General features: G+C 39.6%; 2 protein-coding genes and 1 long non-coding RNA gene across 3 annotated transcripts; 1 reads left to right on the top strand and 2 right to left on the bottom strand.

The window, feature by feature from the left end:
• Positions 1-7,726: 7,726 nt before the first annotated feature.
• On the bottom strand, positions 7,727-11,562 carry LOC134219163 (vesicle transport protein GOT1B-like). The gene is made up of 5 exons (XM_062697894.1): positions 11,114-11,562; positions 10,962-11,053; positions 10,125-10,385; positions 9,879-9,917; positions 7,727-8,795 (listed from the first exon to the last, which is right to left on the bottom strand). The coding sequence occupies exons 1-5, from the start codon at positions 11,136-11,138 to the stop codon at positions 8,787-8,789; spliced, it is 426 nt and encodes a 141-aa protein (XP_062553878.1). The 5' UTR covers positions 11,139-11,562; the 3' UTR covers positions 7,727-8,786.
• Positions 11,563-15,060: 3,498 nt separating this feature from the next.
• Positions 15,061-15,569, bottom strand: LOC134219251 (uncharacterized). The gene is made up of 2 exons (XR_009981525.1): positions 15,484-15,569; positions 15,061-15,318 (listed from the first exon to the last, which is right to left on the bottom strand). It is a non-coding gene; the product is annotated as an uncharacterized LOC134219251 (long non-coding RNA).
• Positions 15,570-16,399: 830 nt separating this feature from the next.
• LOC134219306 (tRNA (34-2'-O)-methyltransferase regulator WDR6-like) lies at positions 16,400-19,971 on the top strand. The gene is made up of 4 exons (XM_062698053.1): positions 16,400-16,525; positions 16,596-16,783; positions 16,853-18,932; positions 19,008-19,971. Exons 1-4 carry the CDS (start codon positions 16,465-16,467, stop codon positions 19,814-19,816), a joined length of 3,138 nt encoding a protein of 1,045 aa, XP_062554037.1. The 5' UTR covers positions 16,400-16,464; the 3' UTR covers positions 19,817-19,971.
• The last annotated feature ends 1,861 nt before the right edge of the window (positions 19,972-21,832 follow it).

Genomic DNA, 21,832 nt, shown 5'->3' on the forward strand with positions numbered 1-21,832 from the left:
GCATTAGTATGTATCTTGTGTGGTAAATACAACGGATACACTATACCCAGGGTGTGAGAATGTTTCCCACCCGAAACATCCTAGATCGGATCGAGAATCGATCTCGCCATCTCCGGATTATGCGCCTTTGTTCTCAAGGCTAACTGGAAACCTCAAGCCGGCATAGACGTCAAATTAATGCAACTTACAACTCGTTTCTGCTAACTTACACGCGCGTTTTCTCTATAAAGCATGGGGTCGTTTGACGACAGCTGCTCGCTTACGTCTATTGATGCCAGTAGAGAGGCTCGGAATCTTTTTTGCTGCTGCAGTAATCTGGTAATCTTTCTTCGGCTCTTGGTGTCTGCTGGAGTAAATGCAAAGTCCGACTCCTCACGTGAAGGAATGATAATTATTATCAATAAACTCTCAAACTGTCAAGTAGCGGCCAAGACAGCGCAGCGGTACACTATCAGCCAGATTTTTGGAATTATCATTTGATAACTTTGCAGGTGTGAAAAGTAGGCGAGTTGTTATCGGCGATAACTTTTCAAATCTTGCAACACATATTTATTATTTTAATGTAATACCAAACTAATCTAATACCAATTTAATGTAAACAATGAAGCTCAATCGAACGATCCTTACTCTCTAGCGAGTTTTTATTAATTGATAATTTGGATATGTGATCGCTTGAGAGTGTTATTCATCCTCGTTTATTTGAAAAAAATATTTTTATCATCCTTTTTAAATGTTAGTCTAAAATCTCACTCAATCTCAGGAGAGCAGGATAAACAGCGAAAACAGATTCACCCTGGGCTTGAAACACGCTTGCTTTGGTCTCATCGAACAGAAAAGTCGAAAACCTGTACATTACATACAGCTACGTAGTTCAACGTCACCTTTGCGTACAACCCGATTGGGCTGCACCTTTGAGTTTTTTATTTATACCAATATAAACCAATTCAAACAACATTATAAGCTAACTTCAATACTAAAAATAATTAAATTGATGTATGTATATATATTTTCAGAAAGTTCATAATACAATCAATTGTCATAGACATTGAAAGATGGACAAAATTCGACTTCCACGCACGAAAGACTTCTGAGGTCGGCCTAAGCATAATATACATGTTGCAACAGAGATATGTGGTATCGCGGAATGATGCTGTTAGATGGCTGCCATGACCACGTAAATTGCGCGCAAAACGCATAAATTTCCTACTGAATCAAAATTTTAAAAGATATTTTCGTATTACCAAAATTGTTTCGATTTTTAAATATGGACAGCAACAAAAAACGCCTGAAATATATTTATTTTTCATGTGAATTGATGCTTTTAATTTTTTTTATTTTGGTCTATCTGAAAGCAAACAAAATTTATTTATTCACTGAATTTCGGTAAAACACATTACCGATCTATTCGGCAATGAACTACCGAACGGATCGGTAATTTTTGACAGATGGGTGGTTACTCACATTTTACGACCGATCGGTAATCTGAACTTTCACCGAGATTTTTACCGATATATCAGCTGTTGGATTCTCGGTAATTTATTTTGCCGGCCTCGGCGAAAAAAATTAAGTGTGTAGGCTAGCGTAAGTGGCGGAACTGGGAAATACTACTTGTGCGGATACTTTTTTTTGTATGCCCTAGGCTGACTCACCTCAGAGAAGTGCGGCTACTATTTGCAGCGGTGTTTTCATATGGAGAAATTTGTACGAGAAGCTTTTATGAATAGCGAGACCTTGTAACATTTGCTATGTCCCATAAAATTGGAATTATTTCTAAATATATGTTTTTTTATGATATAGGAGTTAGAATTACAACTATTAAAATTCCCTATAAAGTTGCCCGTTTGACACACCGTCACTACGTTCTATCCCCACGATACGGCTACGCGTACGCCTACGCATAAGCAGCGGGAAGTAGCAAAAATCAGAGTCTATTATATATAGAGTTACGCAAAGAGTGAAGCCAAATCTACCTATTGAACTGTCAAACCGTCTACCTATCGAGCAAAGTAAACAAATGATTGTTGGTAAGGCGGAAGTATTGTTATCGCCTGATGATTATTATGGCGAATTAAAACTCATGAATTGAAATGTATTAGATTTGTTCTAGAAACAGCTTCAAAAACTTCAATACACCCCCCAATAAAGTTGCAACAAGAAACTCACGTGTTTGCACTCTGTAGGTGACTTTGGTTATCGAATTAAAAAGCTTTAGAAGTGATCACTCCCGTGAAGTCACTTGAAGGGTTGAACAAAAAAGAAAGTTTTCAACATAATAACAAGAGCATCATTCAGAATAAAAGTAAGAAGATCCTCTTTGCGCAACTCTATATAATAGACTCTGGCAAAAATGATCTATGAACAGGAGACACAAAAAGGGAGTGTATTGGGGCTGGATAGGGTAACGGGATGTAATGTTAGGCCTGGATGCAACGTTGGCTCATCATGCAAATTAATCAATAATTCAACAATAATACATCGTTTTGTAGATAGATATTTATCAGGGCTTCTGTGAAAAAGTTTATCAAGCCGACTTTATTTATATTACCCAAGATTCGTGCACTTCTTCAACTGATAAACGCAATAAACCTGCGTGAAAAATTGCTTTGACTCGGTTTGTTTGCAACAACTTAAGTAGGCAGGCAGTGCAAGAAATTTTTCTTTTGCCCAATAGAGTAGTTTTTGGAATGGACTTACCTATTTTCGCACATTAGATGAACGGATAACAATCCCACTATTTCAGCATTCATGTTAAATTCACTATTTTTATGAGTATTGTAAAACAATTACCCAAAACTTCTTTGAACAATATTAGAACACTCGTTGCCAAAATTCGGCTGACGATTTCGCTTATACAAACGATTTACAGTGAATAATGAACCAACATTTCATGGACCGGGGCCCTCCTTAGCCGTACGGTAAGACGCACGGGATACAAAGCAAGACCATGCTGAGGGTGGCTGGGTTCGATTCCCGGTGCCGGTCTAGGCAATTTTCGTATTGGAAATTGGCTCGATTTCCCTGGGCATAAAAGTATCATCGAGCTAGCCTCATGATATACAAATGCAAAAATGGTAACCTGGCTTAGAAACCTCGCAGTTAATAACTGTGGAAGAGCTAAATGAACACTAAGCTGCGAGGCGGCTCTGTCCCAGTGTGGGGATGTAATGCCAATAAGAAGGAGAAGGATTTCATGGACCGAAAAGCATCCAACACCAGAGCCGAGATTAGGAAAATTGGCCGAACATAAAGTCCATTTCGCACGAAACTTTTGATGGATTAAATAATAGATTTTTAACCATTACTGTTGTTTCTGAATATTTGGTTTAATAACCAAAAGTAAGAAAGCCGTTTGGTGGCATAATTACGGTTAGATATTCAATATATGAATATTTAAATTGATAAATGTGCTCAACCACAGCATAATAGGCTAAGATTTTAACCTTATACCCGATGTGCTTCAGTAAAGGTGTGGGCCAAAGTCCTCTATGTCTGTAGTAGTCGAAAAAATAACGTAAACATTGCCACCCACAGTGGGTGGGCGGAATGAAACGTCACGTCTGTTATAAAAATTGTACTGGGTATGCCAGACGTGACGTCACATTCGGTCGCCTTCGGCCATCTTCGGCAACCCAGCTGAGAGTTTCTCTCTCAAAAGAGAGAACTTTCGTTGAACAAATACTACTTTAGGGTTTGGCCCACACCTGTAGTAAAGCACATCGCCTTATACCCCATATGAAAAGGAGGCATACCAAGTCTCTTCTGGCTTGAGCTTCCGTTCGAATAAGGTGCGTGAAAAAAAAACGTCGTTAGTGAGATAGTGACTAAAACGTGCTTGTGCTTTCCACCTTAATGGACAAGATTATACCCTCAAATATCCGGTCGTGTATTGTGCGAACGCTGGCGTATTCGTGAATCTGCTTTAGTGATTCTGAAATCAAGAATATTGGGAAAAGTGCTCGTGCTCCCGACAGAGATTGTAAGTGTAACAGATCGAACCCCGTGAGTGTAAAGAACTCGAAGTGCAGAACTTGGTCCGAACCACCTCCCAGGGTTAACTGCCCTCCACGCTGAGCGGGTAAATTATTGTGTGCGCGTAGTATCTGCGCCGATACCCTCGAGAAGAACCTATTGGCTAATGACGGTGTGGACCATCGTAAATTCCCTTAACTTACATCAGGCTAGGTGCCGCTGGGATGAGACAAAGGTAAGTCCATGCTATACCGCCTATTTATACCTAAACGGCCTGCTGCCGGTGGAGAGTCGCATCGATCTGCTCCTGAATCCGGGCTAGGATAACTTTGCATAGATCTTTGAGAACGGTACATAGCAACATAATGCCTCGTCAGTTATCGCATACAGTCACGTCACTCTTTTTGGGCACCTTCACTAAGATACATTGCATCCAGTCGAACGGGAAAGTTACGGTGTCCCAGATATTTCGAAATAAACGATGCAGTAGTTGAGCGGATGTCATGGGGTCAGCTTTGAGCATCTCGGCTGATATGCGATCGACCACTGGGGCTTTATTCGATTTCATGCTTTGGATGGCTGTTTGAATCTCTAGCAGTGATGGAGCTTCGGTATTAACGCGTGTTATACGTCGGATCCTAGGCAGATCATGCCGAGGTGGTGATGGCCTGGCTGGCACTTGAAAAAGTTGTTCGAAGTGCTCGAACCATCGTTTCAGCTGGTCAGTTGGGTCGGTCAATAACTGATCATTCGCGTCTTTCACAGGCATCGTTGCATTCATCTTTGTGAGATATCGTCGAAGAGACGAATTTCTTCGGTTGCTGCGGCTCTCTCTTCTTCGTCGGCCAGAGAGTCCGCCCACGCTCGCTTGTCCCGTCGACATGAGCGTTTTACTTCCTTCTCCAGAGCCGAGTATCGTTGACGGGCTAAGACTTTGGCTCCTCTGGTTTTTGATCGCTCTATCGCGGCTTTGGCTTCTCATCGCTCCTCTATCTTCCGCCTTCCGGAATATCTGCAGCACGCGTCTCCAGTTTTTCAAGAAGGACCGTTTCACCGTGGCATCTTCCAGTAGGCGTGTGTTGAACCGTCGTCCAACTCTCTCCTCCTGCCGACGAAACCACGCAATGCGCAGGCGTGAGGAGGTGATGATCAGACATGATATCGGGACTACGTTTATTCCATACATCAAGAAGGCTGCGTTTCCATTTCCGGCTATTGCAGATGTGGTCGATTTGATTTTCTTTAAAGCCGTCATGGGAGACCCACGTGACCTTGTGAACCGGTCGATGAGGGAAGAACGATCTCCCGATCACCATGTTATTATTACCACAGAATTCTGCCAACAGCTCTCCGTTTTCGCTCATTTCTTTGAGACCATGGCGTCCCATAATGCAATCATGATTCGAGTTGTCAGATCCGATCTTCGCATTGAAGTCACCCATACAGATCTTGATATCACATTTCGGAATTCTATCTACGACGGCATTGTGGGGTTTGAGTAAGTTATCATCAGCGTGTGATTATACATTAACACCTCAGCGTATCAATCAGTGCGCAGCAAGCCATGAATCGGCCTCTTTCTGGTCAGACCTCCGTGGTGTGCACACGCACCCACGGAGAGCTGCTGTCATAACAATTCGCTCCGGCAATTTGAGGCCACACATTTTGGCGATCCTGCCAGGTTGTTTGTTGGATCCTGATACTGATTTCAAAAGGTGAGTTGAATTCAATTTGTTGATGTGCTAATGTGTTAAAATATTTGATGATTAAAAAAACACAAGGCAATGTGTTTGTATTGCTACAAAGCGCGTCAGGAAGAACGCTGTAAAATGGATTGTGGTTTGGAAAATCACATAGCGCGTTTGAAAGACCGCTGCAAAATGGATTGTGTTTTGGAAAATCACAAAGCGCGTCTGGAAGACCGCTGGAAAATGGATTGTGGTTTGAAAAATCACAAAGCGCGTCTGGAAGACCGCTGGAAATTTGTGGTTTAGAAAATCACAAAGCGTGTCTGGAAGACCGCTGGAAAATGGATTGTGGTTTGGAAAACCACGAAGCTTGTCTGAAAAACCGCTGGAAAATGGATTGTGGTTTAGAAAATCACAAAGCGTGGGAGACCATTAGAAAATGGTTTGTGGTTTGCAATACCACAAGGCGCGTCTGGGAGACTGCTGAGAAAAGGGTTGACAATTTAGAAAATCCCAAAGTGGGTCATGGAAGCATTGATTTTGGTTAAAATAAATTTATTTTGAAATGTATAAATGTATATCGGACCAAGATCAAGTGAGATATGGCCATTTGTTTAGAATCGGTGCCAATCTGGAGTTTTAAAAGGGACCAGGCCACAAATTTATTTGAACCAAGCTTTTTGACCGATCTTCCATTATGATTACATTCCAAAAGTCTTCTGATACGTCAATAATGAAAAACCAATTAAAAAGACGATTTCAAATTTCAACATATGGTTCCAATCAGAAAGAGCCCTACTTTATGTGTGGTTACTAATATTATTCTGTTTTTAACCACAACTTATCCCAATACCCACCACAAATTCACGGTTCTGAAACTACCTTCGAAAAACCCGGAATATCTCCGGTATCCGATGACCATGGTCGGTTCCATGGACATATGGTGAAACTGCATTAAATTTCTAGTTCAGGCATCCCTGAATTGTCAAAATTGGATAATAATTGACATATGTAGTTACAACACATCTAATTATGCCCAAAATTTGCCTATCCCAGTTATTTTGGACATCCCCTGTATATAGGTACTTTAATAGGAGCGGTTTATTGGTAAATTTCACCCATATTTGGGTGATGCTTTGTTTTTGTTTTTTTTTATCCAGAAAATAAAGAGAAACAAATTTATTTATAATCAAAGAACCATAATATAAATTTATTTAAAAAAAAATGTGAATGTACATAATTTAATCAATTTCCGTGCTATTGTTTCGTTTTCCTCAAACACTGAGTAAAAGTTGTATTCAACCGAATTTTTACCTTTCCCCGTCAAATTCATCAGCTTTTTGTAGGGGAAGTGGACCGGTTTTGGCCAACTTAGTGCCTATTTTGGCCAACCCTGAAAAATACATATTTTTCCCAAATAACCGATCAGTTAAAAGCAGCGTTGAATCGTGAGGGATGTATCTCTTGTTGGAACTAATAAAACCCTCCCGAATTGCTTAATTTTTGGAGTTACTCGCAAAATTGTCCAAATTAGGAACATGGCCAAAACCGGTACAGTTCCCTCATACAAACCTTACGGATTCCAAGTCGAATCGATTGGTGTGGGAATTTTGCAAACCCGTTCGCGAGTTAAATCGCCAGGAAGGAAATCTCAACTTATTTTTATTATATAGATCAGTCTAAACACATAAATAGTAGAAAAAACATGCTAAACTTTTGCAAGCGATTTTTCCGTTTTCACTTTTTTACAGATGGGACTGACTTGCGATTCGCGGAAAAGCCAATCATGGAAAATGTTTTGACAGTGGAGATTTATCGACGGAAAATTTTCCCTGACAAAACCCGGAACAGAATCCCGTAACAAATCCCGCGGACACATTTCCGAACTGTAAATCAGCCTTAATGGAATTAATGTATCTAAGAACAAGTAAACTGAACTATAAGAGAGCGATTTAGTTATTCATAAAAGCGAACGCCCAAGTTCACCACACGACACCAACTACCCCCGCCCTTTGTTACCTCGTTGACGATAATTTTTGTTCTTAGGCCTTCTTTCAACAAATATTCAGTTTTATTTTGAGCATTTTCGTTCATATTTCCAATTAAGCATAACATTTAGACAAATTATTTCTTTCACGTAACTGCTTGTTTCTTTTATAGTACATATTAGCAGCCGTAGGTCGTAGTATAAAATGTGTCAAATAATACTATCCAATCTGCAAAACTTCTTCAGATCCTATCACTATCAGAAGTGATATTCAAATTATTTCCCGTCATCATAACATAGTCTAGATCAGAGGTTCCCAAACTGTGGGTCGCGACCCCCAGGGGGGTCGTGGGCTGTTCAGTGGTGGGTCGCGAAAGACAAATCTTAATTCATAATTTTGTTACTATTTTGTCCCACAAATCTATTCCATATTTTGAATTAGAATCTAAGTAATGATTGGATGATTAAAGAACAACAAACCTGACGAGGCCGAGACCTTTTCTTTTGTTATACGATATTTGGGCAAGTAGAAAGAAGTCCTATACAATCCAAATCTAAGCCCCGAACCCAATCCAAAACCAATCCTGATCCAATCTAAATCAAATCCAAATCTATTTAAAATCCAATCCAAATCTAATTCAACTCCAATCCAAATCTAATTCTCATCAAATCGAAATCCAATTCAAATCCAATCTAAATAAATATTAAATTCAATCCAAATCCAACCCAAATTCAATTCGAATCCCATCCAAATCCAATTCACATCCAATTGAAAAAATTGACGACATTTTGACAAATACAATGATGGGATAAAAAGCAATTTATTATGATTTGTCCAATCTAACGCGAACTCATTTTTATCTAATTTCACAAAATCAATGCATTTGGTAACTGGTGGGTCGCAAGCAATATGGGATTCTGCTAGGTGGGTCGCATATCCAAAAGTTTGGGAACCTCTGGTCTAGATTGATTTTGTTTTTGGACCGACTGATTATCTTCTAGAGCTATGACAATTTCTAAACCATTATCGTCACCAAACGCTGTAGGTATATCTTCATGATTTGAAATGTTGATACATGCAGAAAAAATGACATACATAATACATATTGCATTACAAAATATAACCTATTTGATGTTTCTCTCTAGAGATCCTGCAAAATTTGAGAGAATATGATTGTGAGTTATTATTAAAGAAAAGAAGGTTTTTAATTACAGATACATTTTAAAACTTTTGTTTGATTCCTATAATATGGGAATCATTAAAAAAATAAATGTTACATTGTTACATTCCAAGCTCCCTACTTTACTTTTGATAAGACAATTGAAATTTATCACAGAATTCATTCATACCGTACTACATATGCAAAATTTTACGAAATCAAAAAAAAATATTTTCAAGGTTGCCCATTCATAATACAGTTTTAGATGCAGTAAAAAGATGACGATTATTATTCTAATTCATGTTTGAACGAAACAATTTGGCAGCCTAATACGTCATACGATTGCATCGAGTTGTATCCTGATTGGGTAACTGGATGCCCAAGGTGCCAATATTATTTCACATCAAAAAAGATCCAAGTGATTTTTTGGCATAGTTTGAACATGGAAGCGGTAAATATAAATTTGAATAGTTTTACTTATAATAGGATTCGACAATGAGAAACAATGAATTGGTAGGAATTTAATTTCCTCTGTCTTATAAAGCATAAAGCAGAACTCTGAATATTTGCGAAAGAAACATCAACCATCACCACAGATCAAGGAAGTTCTTTCTAACCAATCAACACTGTCAACAATTTACATTTTGAGTACAATTGTATGTCTTTATGTAATTGCCAAACATGAATTGCCTGAAAACAACAAACAGTAGTACGCACGATACTTAGTAATGCATTATTTTCATGAATAGCATTTGCTTTGTTTTTTTTTCCTAATGATCTTAGAAACTAATCTCAAAACAAAAAACGATTCGATACTGTTTTTAAATCTACTGAATCAAAAATAAATGTGGTGTAACAAATTTAAAGGTGGGAGCATAATTACAAAATCGCGATAAAACAACGGTTGCTTTTACATCCAGTTCGGGTATTATTGAGAAGTAACCCGACATGTTCTGTATCAAATCAGTTGCAGCGATTGATTTGTTAGTTCTTCCACATAATAAGAAATACGGGAGAACCCTACCCGTAATCTTATCGACACTAGACTACACCATGACCAGATTGCTATCATACCGTAGTTCGATTGGAGTCTCCCGCCAGCCGATCCACAACCTGTAATTGGGAAAGAAATATCGTCAGTCATTCGCAACGATTATAGTTCGAAACCTATTGTTCAAAACGATTCATCTGATTTGGTGAATTGGGATTTATCCAATCCCTTTTATCACACGAACCTGTCAGTTAGAGTGATAAAAGAGGAAGTTGTACCAAGATTGCTCAGTTCGTCGTTCTGGACATTTGTTTCTGAAAGGTGTTTACCTTGCTGACACCGGGCATATTTAAGAAATTTCCTAACACGGGTACCCTCCGCAGGAAATTGATGGCGACCGGGAAGAATCCACTAAACAGCAATATGAAACCGTACGTTTCGATGAGCATGCCTATCAACGGATACCCGAGCAGAACGATCACGATTCCACCGAAGAACGCAATGGAGGCCTTTACCTTGTGCTTTTGGAAAAAGAACCGGAACGTTCGCTCCAGACCTATCACGCAGGCAAGACCGCAAATGAAGAGAATCTGCAATTGGAGAAAACACATTTTCATTGACAGGGGTTTTGTTGCCATTGTACTACGACAAATTACATATAACGCTTTCTTTAATATAAAAGATATATTAACCCTTTTTTTCCTATGGTAACTGTAAATCATGAAATAATAAACCATTTTAACAAACTAGAGTTAAAGTTTATTGATCTGCCAAGTTTATATTTGCACAAGCTGTTTTGCGTGTCAATAAATAGGAATATTTTAAGTTTTTCAAAACAACGTGCAACTATTTTTTCAAACTCAAAATAATTTCTATTGATCGTGAATGAACAAATAATACAAATTTAACTTATTCGAAGGCTTTTGAATATTAGAGTAATATAAGGAACAATGCAGGCACGGCATACTATCGTAAATTAGCTGGTTAAGTCTGCTACACAAACCTTATTAATTAACAGTGATTTGACATATTTTGCAACATAGATTTAGCATTCTGCCGAAGGCCCAATCCTAAACAATAGTTTCCGTGGCATAATTTCAATATTATTCTAGTAGGTGAATGACATTTTTCCGTCATATTGTAAATATGATTCCACGGGTACTTACGTTTCCTATGGCTAGTAAACCTTTGTCAAACAACAGTAGCACTCCCAGGAAAAGAAATGCAATTCCAAATCCGGCCAGTCCGACGCCAATTTCTGCAGAATGAAAATTGACAAATTATCGTGTTTGATAGACAACAATAAACGCAAACTCACTCTGCGTATCGCTTATCTCGAACATTTTGGATTATGCCTTAAATAGTACTTTACTAGTATGTATCGTACAGTAATTGCTATTTAACTTATGCTAAAACCTGCCCTAAAGCAGGAATTTAGTGGCTAGTTGTTTTCCTTCTGGATCCTCTTCCACGTCATTCGTGTTTGTTGTTATCGGCCAGCAACTCAGAGAAATGGAATTCACGACGACGAAACTAGTAATCAGAATCGATCGCTCTCCGTCACCGGGAGAATGAAAATCCACACAATTTGCAAGCAGCTTTCTGACAACCTCACAATGCACAATAATTGGATTATTATTTAGAGAACTTCTTTTTGCTTCACGGAATCATTTAATGAAAACGATGAACGATGATGTATATTCTTCATGTCACAAAATCACAAAAAATAAAGATTGCAAGAGCTGAGACTGCCAGAGCGCAGAGAAGAAGCAATCAGATGACATTGACACTTTATCAATGATGGATACTGACAAGGTGAGGAGAAAATCTAAAGCAAACTACTTGCACAGTGAAAAAAAGTTAAAAGTCGTTGAGGTGAACTTTGGGCTAAAAACCAAAAACCTCATTAATTAATTATAATATTCTCAATCCAGTTGAAAACCGGAATTGGGGGCTAGCGAAGTTGGATTTATCTCACAATCCGTACGTTAAACCTAAACCTAAACCTTCGGAAGTGGTGCGCTGTGGTTGCGAAGCGCTATTCAGCGCACCACTTCCGAAGTTAGGTTTAACGTATACGGATTGTGAGAAAAATCCAACTAGCCCCCAATTCCGGTTTTCAACTGGATTGAGAATAATAATGTTAAAAGTGTTATGCAGGACAACATTGCGAATGATTTAAATAAATATAACCTATATATACTAGGGTGGGACAGTGATTCGTACAGTACATTTTTGCTGCTATTATCATGTCACATTGTTTGTACCGGACAGAATGTTGCACAACATTCTCTTGTGACAATTATAGTGTTGTAGACACATGCCATTCATGGCAATGAATGTATTACCCGCGAGTCGTTCGTATCATGTGACAATATTCGTGCCGCCTGTGAATGTATCGCTATCTATTATGATGGTAGTGCAAAATGAATGTTCTGAGGGTCTGTCTCAATTGGATAATTAAACTGAAATTAAACTTAAAAGTGACATTTCCATAATTATCAAAAAACCCTGCTCGCAGAGCAAGATTACTTTTAACAGATATCGAATCATTTTCCATCGATGTCCTATTGGAATTGCTGGGTAGCACCAGCCATTCTTATAACGGGGTGATTTTTTAATTCTCTAACTGTCACTTTTAAGTTTAATTATCCAAATGAGACAGACCCTGAGTAGTCATAAAGGTATGATGCTTATAGCGAGACGAGCACTGCGTGGGCGAAAAAGGAATGGTGAAAATATTTATGTTCCTACATATCATTCAGAAAGTCTCCGTGCATTGATCTTTATCAAGTTATGGCAAAATAAGCGAAAATAAGCACCCGGCTTTGGCTGTGGAATAATTGATAATTTCGATTATAAGGGCTGCCTAGATTTCCAACGGAAATCGTTTCAGATAAGTTGCCGAATGATACGAACGTTGCCAAAACATTTTAGATAGTTTCACTCGTGTTGAGTATTAATCTCGATGTGACCGTAGCATTTTTTCTTTTTCTATGGTAATATAAAAAGTTCTAGTGGGAATGGACTTGGCCAGGTTTCACCCAAATAACCATGAAGCAATATATATGCTTTTGAATAAATAAACCCCTTAGGTGATTATACAATCAAGCCATGTGGTGAATTTCAAATTCACCACACGGTTTTCTACTCCTATTATCAAAAGATCAAATCTAGCGTAATAATTTTTGTACAATACTGAAATTGAAGTCGATTGCTTAGCACAAGTAAGCAATCGATCTACGAATGTTTCATCCCCATGGACATTGTGGTTATCTCAATTCGTGCTCTTGAAAAATCACAAGAAAAAGCACGTGGTTTCCAAGATGGCCGATTTGTGGCTTTGTTGTATAACCACCTTAAAGTTGACTTGAAAGGCACTTTTATGACCGAAATAATAGTTCATTACTTTGACATGTTGAGCATCAGTAATACATTGCTGATTTATAGTATATTGTTGTCTGATAGCAGATAAATGAATATATCTTCACCGAGATCTTCACATAGATAAAAGCGATCTAATGTAATCTGCATGCTGATTTGTGATTGATTGTGCGATAATGTAATGCTTGGGATTACTTGGGCAATTTAGTATTCTATTATATAGCATTTCCTTAGCTATTAATTGAAAGGTTTTCTATGCCCACCATTGCATGGGTTATGTACCTTGTATGGCAAGCACCGTCGGTGTGCGGCAAGTACAACAATAGATACGGTATGCCCAGGGAGTCTGGAATGTTGCGCATCCGAAAACGTCCTAGGCTGGACCGTAATCGCACTCGCCATCTCCGAATTAGTAATCCTACGTCTTTGTTCGCAAGAAGACCAAAAAATGATCTTCACACTTTTGTTTTGAAAACAATTTGATAATTTGACAGATATAAACATGAAATGAAAAAATACCATCAATAATACGCGAAAAATACATGTCATATAGTAAAAATACGCGGAAAATACAATTATTGATGAATTTAATACACTAAAATACAAAAATACTTAAATACGCCAAAAAATACGTAAATTCAAAATAATTCCTCAATACGCCTTTTCAATTCAGGCAGATGAATCGTAAATACGTAAGTTGACAGCCCCTCGGCTTATAGAAAAAGTAAATTAATATCTCACCGTCATTAGTCGTCTGAGTACACGCGACCGCTTACGTAAAAGGCAATCAAACTCATCAAATGCTTTAGCCAAGCAAGCCTTTGGCACAGCAGAGTGCGATTGAATTCGCATTCTATACCGTCCCGCCCAGACAGTTACTGGGGGGCATGGAGTGCGATCCTCTCGTTTAATAAACAATGTGCACTCGCTTGGCTGTGGATATACAATAGTAAAGCACATGTGGAGATTGGACAAATCAAGCATCCGAAAGATATCCAATTTGCAAAAAAGAGAGCTAACCGCGGTGGAGGTTGGTACTCGGATTCTGATGGCTTTTCCGCAAACGTGACCTTTAGGTGGTCTTGTTGTGTAGGGGTTATCACGCCTATCTAGAGAGTATAGGAGGTTGAGGGTTCGAGTCCCTCCAAGACACGTGGATACTTTTTCGCAAATTTCATATCAATTTGTCCATTTCGAAACATATGCTGTGCATATGCACAGCCAAGATATTTAACAAAAAAATGGTTTTCGTACGGCCGAGTTGCCGAATAATATGCAATTAATTGAAACGCGGTCGTCCATAAAATGCTGATCGGAAACTTTCCTATGTATCTCTTGAAAATCATCCGTAACTACCTGAATGGCCGAACCTTCCAAGTTTCGGTCGATGGGTATCTTTCGAACGAGGTACAAGTTCCCTTTGGTGTACCTCAAGGATCAGTTTTGAGTCCCATACTATTCAACATTTTTTCCGCTGATATTGTTAAAGTGAACGGGGTACAGTACTACCTGTTTGCTGACGACACCGGGTTTCTTACATCGCATCACAACCCTAACGTGGTAGTTGAAAGACTCCAGCAGGCACAAGACGCTATTGAGGACTACCAAAGCAAATGGAAGGTTAAAGTTAACCCTGCCAAATCACAAGCCATATTTTTCACTCGTCGTCGGAGCCCTAGACATTTACCCCGTATACACGTATCCTGCGGTGGCGTTAACATCCCATGGTCAACTACAGTTGGCTATCTTGGACTAACTCTGGATAAAAAACTCAACTTTGGCAGTCATGTATCTGGATGTATTAAAAAATGTGAGAAACTGACTAGAACGCTATATCCGCTTATCAAAAGACGCTCTCGTTTGAATACAAGCTTGAAGGTCTTATTGTACAAAACCGTTTTCCGGCCTACGGTTGCATATGGGTTTCCTGCTTGGTTTAATTGCGCCCGTTCACATCGCAGCAAAATACAAGTTAAGCAAAATCGTTTGCTCAAGATGATTCTGGACCTAAGCCCCTTCCATCCGACCGATGCTGTTCATAGAACTGCAGGAATTGAACGTATCGACGACTGGTTCCAGAGATTGATGACCAAATTCCATCAAAGTTGTTCATCGTCCGAAAATCCTCTTTTGCAAGAGCTGGCCGTGTGAAAGAAAAAATGTGATATTAGATTTAAGCTTCTCCTATGTATATTTATCTCTGTAATTTTGAAGGTTTTTTGTTTGTTTAATTGAAATTTTCCTTCCTTGCCGATTTTTTTGTTTGATAGTTAAAGTTTACTAAATGTAAATAAGTTTAATGACATTGCTGAAAGGAACTCCATAACTCAATCATAGAACATTATGTAACAAACTGTACCCGATAAGTTAACAATAAAATGAAATGAAATGAAATGAATTGCAAGTATTGTTACATTAGAGAAATATGTTGATGTATTGTATCCTCAGTGTATCTTGTATCAGATCAGATTGTATCTATGCCGTACATTATTGTAAGGTAATTCAATTGTTTACACTATTGAACCAATAGTACATTTTTATTCGGGGGAGTAAGAGCAAAAAATAATTTATAACGAAACAATTTTTCATAGGGGAGGAGGTTCAAACTCCGGAGAATTCACTTCGTACTGAGTGTATCGCTTGATGTTAAGTCAAAATTTAACCCTTTCAGGACGGATGAACTTTTTTAATTTTTAATTTTGCGTCTTAATAATGGTTTGAGGCATAAAAAATATGCATTCTTTGAAAAAACTGAGCCTCAATAAATTAATAAATCGATTGAGCCAAAATTTATTGATGCAAAAAAATTGATTATTTTAAGACAAACATTTCAAAACGACTTATCTGCTTGTGTAAACAAAGATTCAAACGACGATTTGACGAATCTGATTGCCCTCCCACGCAAACCAACACCATCAAAAGGTAGCGGAAAACCTTCACCTACCTATTAACGGTGCTGGTTTGCGTGGGAGAGCTATCAGATTCGTCAAATCGTTGTTTGAATCTTTGTTTACAAAAGCAGATAAGTCGTTTTGAAAATTTGGCTTGATTTATGACATTTATGGAGAACGCGAGATAAAATTGAAGAATGACCTCAATCATGTGGCCTGGCGACACTGCTAATGGGGCTTGCTTGGCTGATGAGGCTGATGCCAAAGCGGCCAAAGACAAATTTGTTTGTCAACAGATTTGTTTTGCTTAATGTTATTGTTGCACACATGTTCAGAGGAGTCAGCGCGGGATCATCACGTTTTATATTTTATTTTTTAAATTATTTATCGCAATATGCAAGTTCAAACAGATGCAATATGCGTGAGAGTGCTTACATTTGATAAACTACTAATTGGTAAGTCATTATGTACATGGATATAGTCATGCCTGACTTCACAACTTTGTTTTATCCGCTCTACATCCAGCTGTCGGAAATCAGCTGTTTTTCCTGCACGTTGATGCCGATGGTTCGACGCAGCGACAACCGGTACGTTGCTTGCCACCGAACTTAAAAGATAAGATTCATGGAATCGATTTTCGGAAGCTAACATCGGGTGGCTGGTTGATTATGCTACGATCAGGCCGAGAAGTGTACTCGTTGGTTCTCGGACAGGTTTGTATTGTCGCCGTGTAAATGTAATAAGGCAAAACTAAGTTTTTCATTTTATTTTTTCGCTTTCAGGACAATACTTTTTCGCAAATGAAACAAGTCCAACTCTTCAACCGAATCGAAAATGTTTTGTACCTTCCTGAAAGCAGAACTCTTCTTACATATGCATGGCGGCGATTAAACGATTTGATTAGCGCTGTAAAATTTATTGGCGAAAATGAGGCATGCCTGATAACAGCACACGGAGTTGCCGCTCGTTTATGCCAGGATTACTTCGGCGATTGGTTTGTTTCGGAAGTTTGCTGTTGTGAAGATGGATCTACGCTGTATTGTTCGCAGATTGTAGGAAACGACTGGGCGAGTGCGCTTTGTTTCAGTGGAACGGCACTAGGTTTGCTTCTCGCTTGGCGTTTTGGCGGTCCGAATAAAGGGCAGATCTTATGTAGTGTATCTGCCCACAGAGGAGTGGTATTTTCAATTGAATGCGATTTAGAGCGTTATTTCCTGACAACTACCTCTGATGATCGATCAGTAAAGTTTTGGAAAATACAGGATGTCGGTACTGGACTGGAGTTGTCAGAGATGTCGTACTGCTTCGGGCACACGGCAAGGGTGTTTCAGAGTCGAATCATTCGCGAGAATGACCTTAACTGGGTGGTCTCCATAGGAGAAGATTCCAATCTGTGCCTATGGGATGAATCGGGCAATCTCGTGCACAAGCAACGAATGGAAGATGGAGCTACGCTGTGGAATTTAGATTACGACCAAATGACAAAAACCATTTTTATTTGTGCTAGTAATGGAAATGTATCGAAACTTGGAATTGAAAAGTTTTTGAAATCAAATCAAGATCGTATGGTTGTTCGAGATGTAACCCCTGATTTGGATGGTGATCACCCGACGAAGGTCAAGTTGTATTCTGATGGATCTATCATAGCAGTCACCAACAGCAATCGTGTTCTAGCGATACGAGATTCACAGAAACCGGAAATGATTGATCATCTAGAGGATCAACTAAAATGTAGTATTTTAGAAGTATCAAACGACAGAATTTATGTTGCTGGAGATGGATGGATTAGAATGTACATTGATTTAAGATTTAGTCCGCCATCCCCAAAATCTAGAAAACTCACCAATTTCGTCGAAAAATCCCCTAGCAATTACTTGTCAAAGCAGTTGCAATTGGATTTTAATCGCCCAGAACTAGCGCTGGAAGAAGATCACATTCAATTCAGCATAATTCGGTCGCTGCACATTTGCAGCAGCAATTTTGGTCTAGTTATATGCGACAATAACGGTCGATGCTTGGTCTATGACCAGGATGTCGAAACCCTGAAATCCTGCCACCGAATACCAAAAACAAACGAACGTTGGTTGACATCGGCGTACTACCTGGAACCAAACTTTCTACTCCTGGCGGATCGCAGTGGACATTTGTATTTGTTCGACGTTCAGCAAGTAGATCCGGTGTTTAAACTTCCATTTCTGCATGGGAAACTGGGGGTCACTGACATTCAGCTGGAGGAGGAAACACCGGAAGGATACTTCTTCGCTACTACCGGTCATGATAGTACAATAAAATCAATATTTCTCCATAGGACGGAACGCCGTCTAGAGCTGTTCGAGGCACGAAAAACGATTATCAATTGGACTGAAAAGCTTTGTGGTGTTGCGAATCGGATGCGGTTTGTTATGGGTTTCAATGACTCGCATTTTTTAGTTATACAAGAGGACCAACAGAACGTTTTGCTTGATGTGCAATGCGGTGGAGGGCATCGATGTTGGGATTGTGTGCTTTCCGAAGATGAAGCTGCTCTACGCTGCTGTTTTGTGTTCATTCAGCATAAAAGATTGAAACTCGTAATGGCAAATCAGCTTCGTTTTGAAAGCTCGCTCAATTTACTTCAAGTTCCTAGACTTAGTTGGCATGTAAAAGCTTGCAACACTGTTAGGATTTTAAAACATGCTCGTGCAGTACTTTTTGTGTCTGGTGGCGAAGATAACGTGCTACGAATAAACACATTTTGCCCAAACAATAAAACCTTGTCGGAACAACCACGGAAGCATCTCCATTGCCATATATCTAGCATCAAAACGATTCAGCTCGTTGATCACCCATTCGAATCGGAAAAGGTGCTAATAATATCTGCAGGTAAGAACACAATTCATAATATCCATTTCGATGTTGATGCTAGTTTCAAAATGTAATAAATTCATATTTTCGCAGGAGGTCGAGCTCAACTTTGTATCACCGCGCTGGACCCAGCCCAGCCTGGACGAACTAAACAGGAAATGTCCTACATGCTGCTCTCCAGCGACAGCGAGCGGGCCCGATGGCGATCAAACCGAACGGCATCATTCGATCCTGAAACCCGATTCATGTGTGTCGTCCTACATGAATCCCATCTCTTCGTCGGATGCTCCGACGGTTTTTTGCGACAATTCGCCATATCACGCGCAAATCACAACTATGGGGTCGAACTGCTTCAAGAAATTTGCTACGATCAGTGTATTCTGCACATAACTAAACTGACGCTGGGAACACAAACGCTCATAGTGACGATGGCCACAGACGGTTTTATTTGCTTTTGGGATCCAACCAGTCTGACGAGGCCATTCTACAAGCTAAAGCACCATGACAGCGGTATCAACAGTTTTGATATAAGGCCATTTGCTCGCACCGGACAGTTCCTAATAGGAACCGGTGGAGACGATCAAAAAGTGGTAGTAACAAAAATACACTTTACCATTGCCGGTAATGGCACGATATCTGTGAATCCCGAACGTACAGTGGTGAGCAGTGCACTTCACATTGGACAAGTTACCGGAGTGAAGTTTGTTGGAGATGGTACTATGTGGAGTGTTGGTGTTGATCAACGAATTGTATTGATGGATTTCTCTGGATGGAAGCACATGATTGTGCTGAAACAGCTGCAGACTTGTATTGCTGATGTCAAAGGGCTGGAATTGATACCCGAAATTCAATGTCTGTTTGTGTATGGATGTGGATTCGAGTTCATTAACCTGAACGTGTAAGTTGTCGTTTTTAGTCGGGTTGATATGATTATTATGTTTTTATTTTTTATTTTTTATGTGCTTTGAAACTTATTTTTTCAAAGTTTTTATGAAGTTGTGATAATAATTAGAATTTAAACAGGATTAAATACCCATAAAGGGGCAAATGCTCATCATTGCTGATCAATCTTTCTAGACCACTGCTGAATTCTTGGGCAAGTGGATTGATCAAGTCGCATAACTTCAACGTAAGTGTAAAATATAAACACCTAAATTTAACTGAATGCAATGGGCCAAGTTCTACTTTTGGCCACTTAATTGTACTCAACTGAGACTGAAACTGAGAATTGATCCACTTTCTCAATCGATAAAATGTGAAAGAAAAGAGAAAAATCCTGATTGATTCCCCACAAAAGCTATCTTGATATGCCGGCTGTTGTTTTGTTAAAATCCAAATTGATCCCCAAGCGCCGATTGTGCCTTTCTCGATCAATCTCTTGATTTCACCTTGTTTTATGATGAATCGTGAACGCTGGGTAAATATAAGTCAAATAGGGGCAGTAGGGGCAAAATGAGCCACCCTCAATTTACTCAATCAAAAGATCTATTATAATTGAATATTGTGCAGACACATGATAGTACTGGTACAAATCTGAATTTATCATAAAAGATTTGTTTCCAAAACCACTCTCTATAGGGCAATACGGACATACCTGCACAGAGAAAGATATTAAGCCTAAATATGCTAACAAGTTCAGTTGCCGAGTACAAGAATATTATCATCCATGTTAGATTCATTACGGATAAATTACAACACCGCATTACTGTGACCGGAACAGAAAAAATAACTATTAACCAATTGAGAAATGTGTCTGTGCAAACGGTGAAGAGTGGCAAATTGGCACACTGTTATGCGGTTTATTAATCTCATGTTGCATAGAATACTCTTATCCGTTGTTCCTATATCCTAAGGATTATCATATTCATCCATATTACAACACTTTTCTCTCCCAGAAAAAAACATTTTGCATTTTTGGCCCACACATTGAAATCAATACATTTTCAAAAGTGCATTCTAACAATTTCCAAACGTATTCATCGACGTAATATGAAAGGTAACAGTCGCTGATGGCTACACTCACAGCGACCACCAGGCGGTTTGCTACAGTATCGACTCTACGACCAGCATTCAGCGGACGGAAGAAAGGGCGAGGCCTAGCCCTCGTATGTGGAAGACATCGTACTTCGACGATGAGGTGTTTAAGGAAGCGCTCCGCCGCGAGCACAATACTCTCGGTCTGAGCGGTTACCAAATCCGCGGAGATAGCTATCCAGCGTAAGAGGAGGGGAGTTCGCTATTGTGCAGTAGTGACTCTCGACGTGAGAAATGCATTCAATGGTGCCAGTTGGGCAGCTATTGCAGATGCGCTCCTGCGTCTTGGAATTCCCGAGTACCTGTACAAAATTCTCGGAAGCTACTTCCAGAATTGAGTACTGGTATACGACACGAAGGCGGGTCGGAAGTGCGTTGACATAACCTCAGGGGTTCCGCAAGGTTCCATATTGGGTCCGGTGTTATGGAACGTCATGTACGACGGTGTCTTGAGGTTGAAGCTCCCGGTGGGCGTGGTAATCGTCGGCTTCGCCGACGATATTAGGCTGGAGGTCTACGGCGAATCGATCGAAGATGTGGAGTTGAGTTCCAGGAAGTTAGAACTGGCTCACCACAAGACTGAGGTGGTGGTGAAAGTCGGAACAACAAGCGGTGATAAGGGTAGGCAACTGCGCGGTCACTTCTGAACGCTCCATCAAACTCTTGGGGGTAATGATCGACGATAAGCTCACCTTTGGTAGCCACGTCAGTTACGCCTGCAAGTGTGCCTCCACAGCTATAGTGACATTGTCCCGGATGATGTCCAATAGCTCTGCGGTTTATGTCAGCAAGCGCAAGCTTCTGGCTAGTGTCGCTCTGTCCATACTGAGGTATGGGGGCCAGCTTGGGGCACGGCCCTGCGTATTAACTGCTACAGAACGAAG

Source organism: Armigeres subalbatus, chromosome 1, assembly GCF_024139115.2.
Source record: "Armigeres subalbatus isolate Guangzhou_Male chromosome 1, GZ_Asu_2, whole genome shotgun sequence".
Classification (NCBI taxonomy): Eukaryota; Metazoa; Arthropoda; class Insecta; order Diptera; family Culicidae; genus Armigeres; species Armigeres subalbatus.

Excerpts from the sequence above, each read along its gene's own strand:
- LOC134219163 (XM_062697894.1), bottom strand. The coding sequence starts at position 11,138 with ATGTTCGAGATAAGCGATACGCAGA. Across the intron at positions 10,386-10,961 it reads GTTTACTAGCCATAGGAAAC|ATTCTCTTCATTTGCGGTCT; the intron begins GTAAGTACCCGT and ends CTCCAATTGCAG. Across the intron at positions 9,918-10,124 it reads ATATGCCCGGTGTCAGCAAG|GTTGTGGATCGGCTGGCGGG; the intron begins GTAAACACCTTT and ends TCCCAATTACAG.
- LOC134219306 (XM_062698053.1), top strand. The coding sequence starts at position 16,465 with ATGCAAGTTCAAACAGATGCAATATGCGTGAGAGTGCTTACATTTGAT. Across the intron at positions 16,526-16,595 it reads ATTTGATAAACTACTAATTG|CTGTCGGAAATCAGCTGTTT; the intron begins GTAAGTCATTAT and ends CTCTACATCCAG. Across the intron at positions 16,784-16,852 it reads ACTCGTTGGTTCTCGGACAG|GACAATACTTTTTCGCAAAT; the intron begins GTTTGTATTGTC and ends TTTCGCTTTCAG.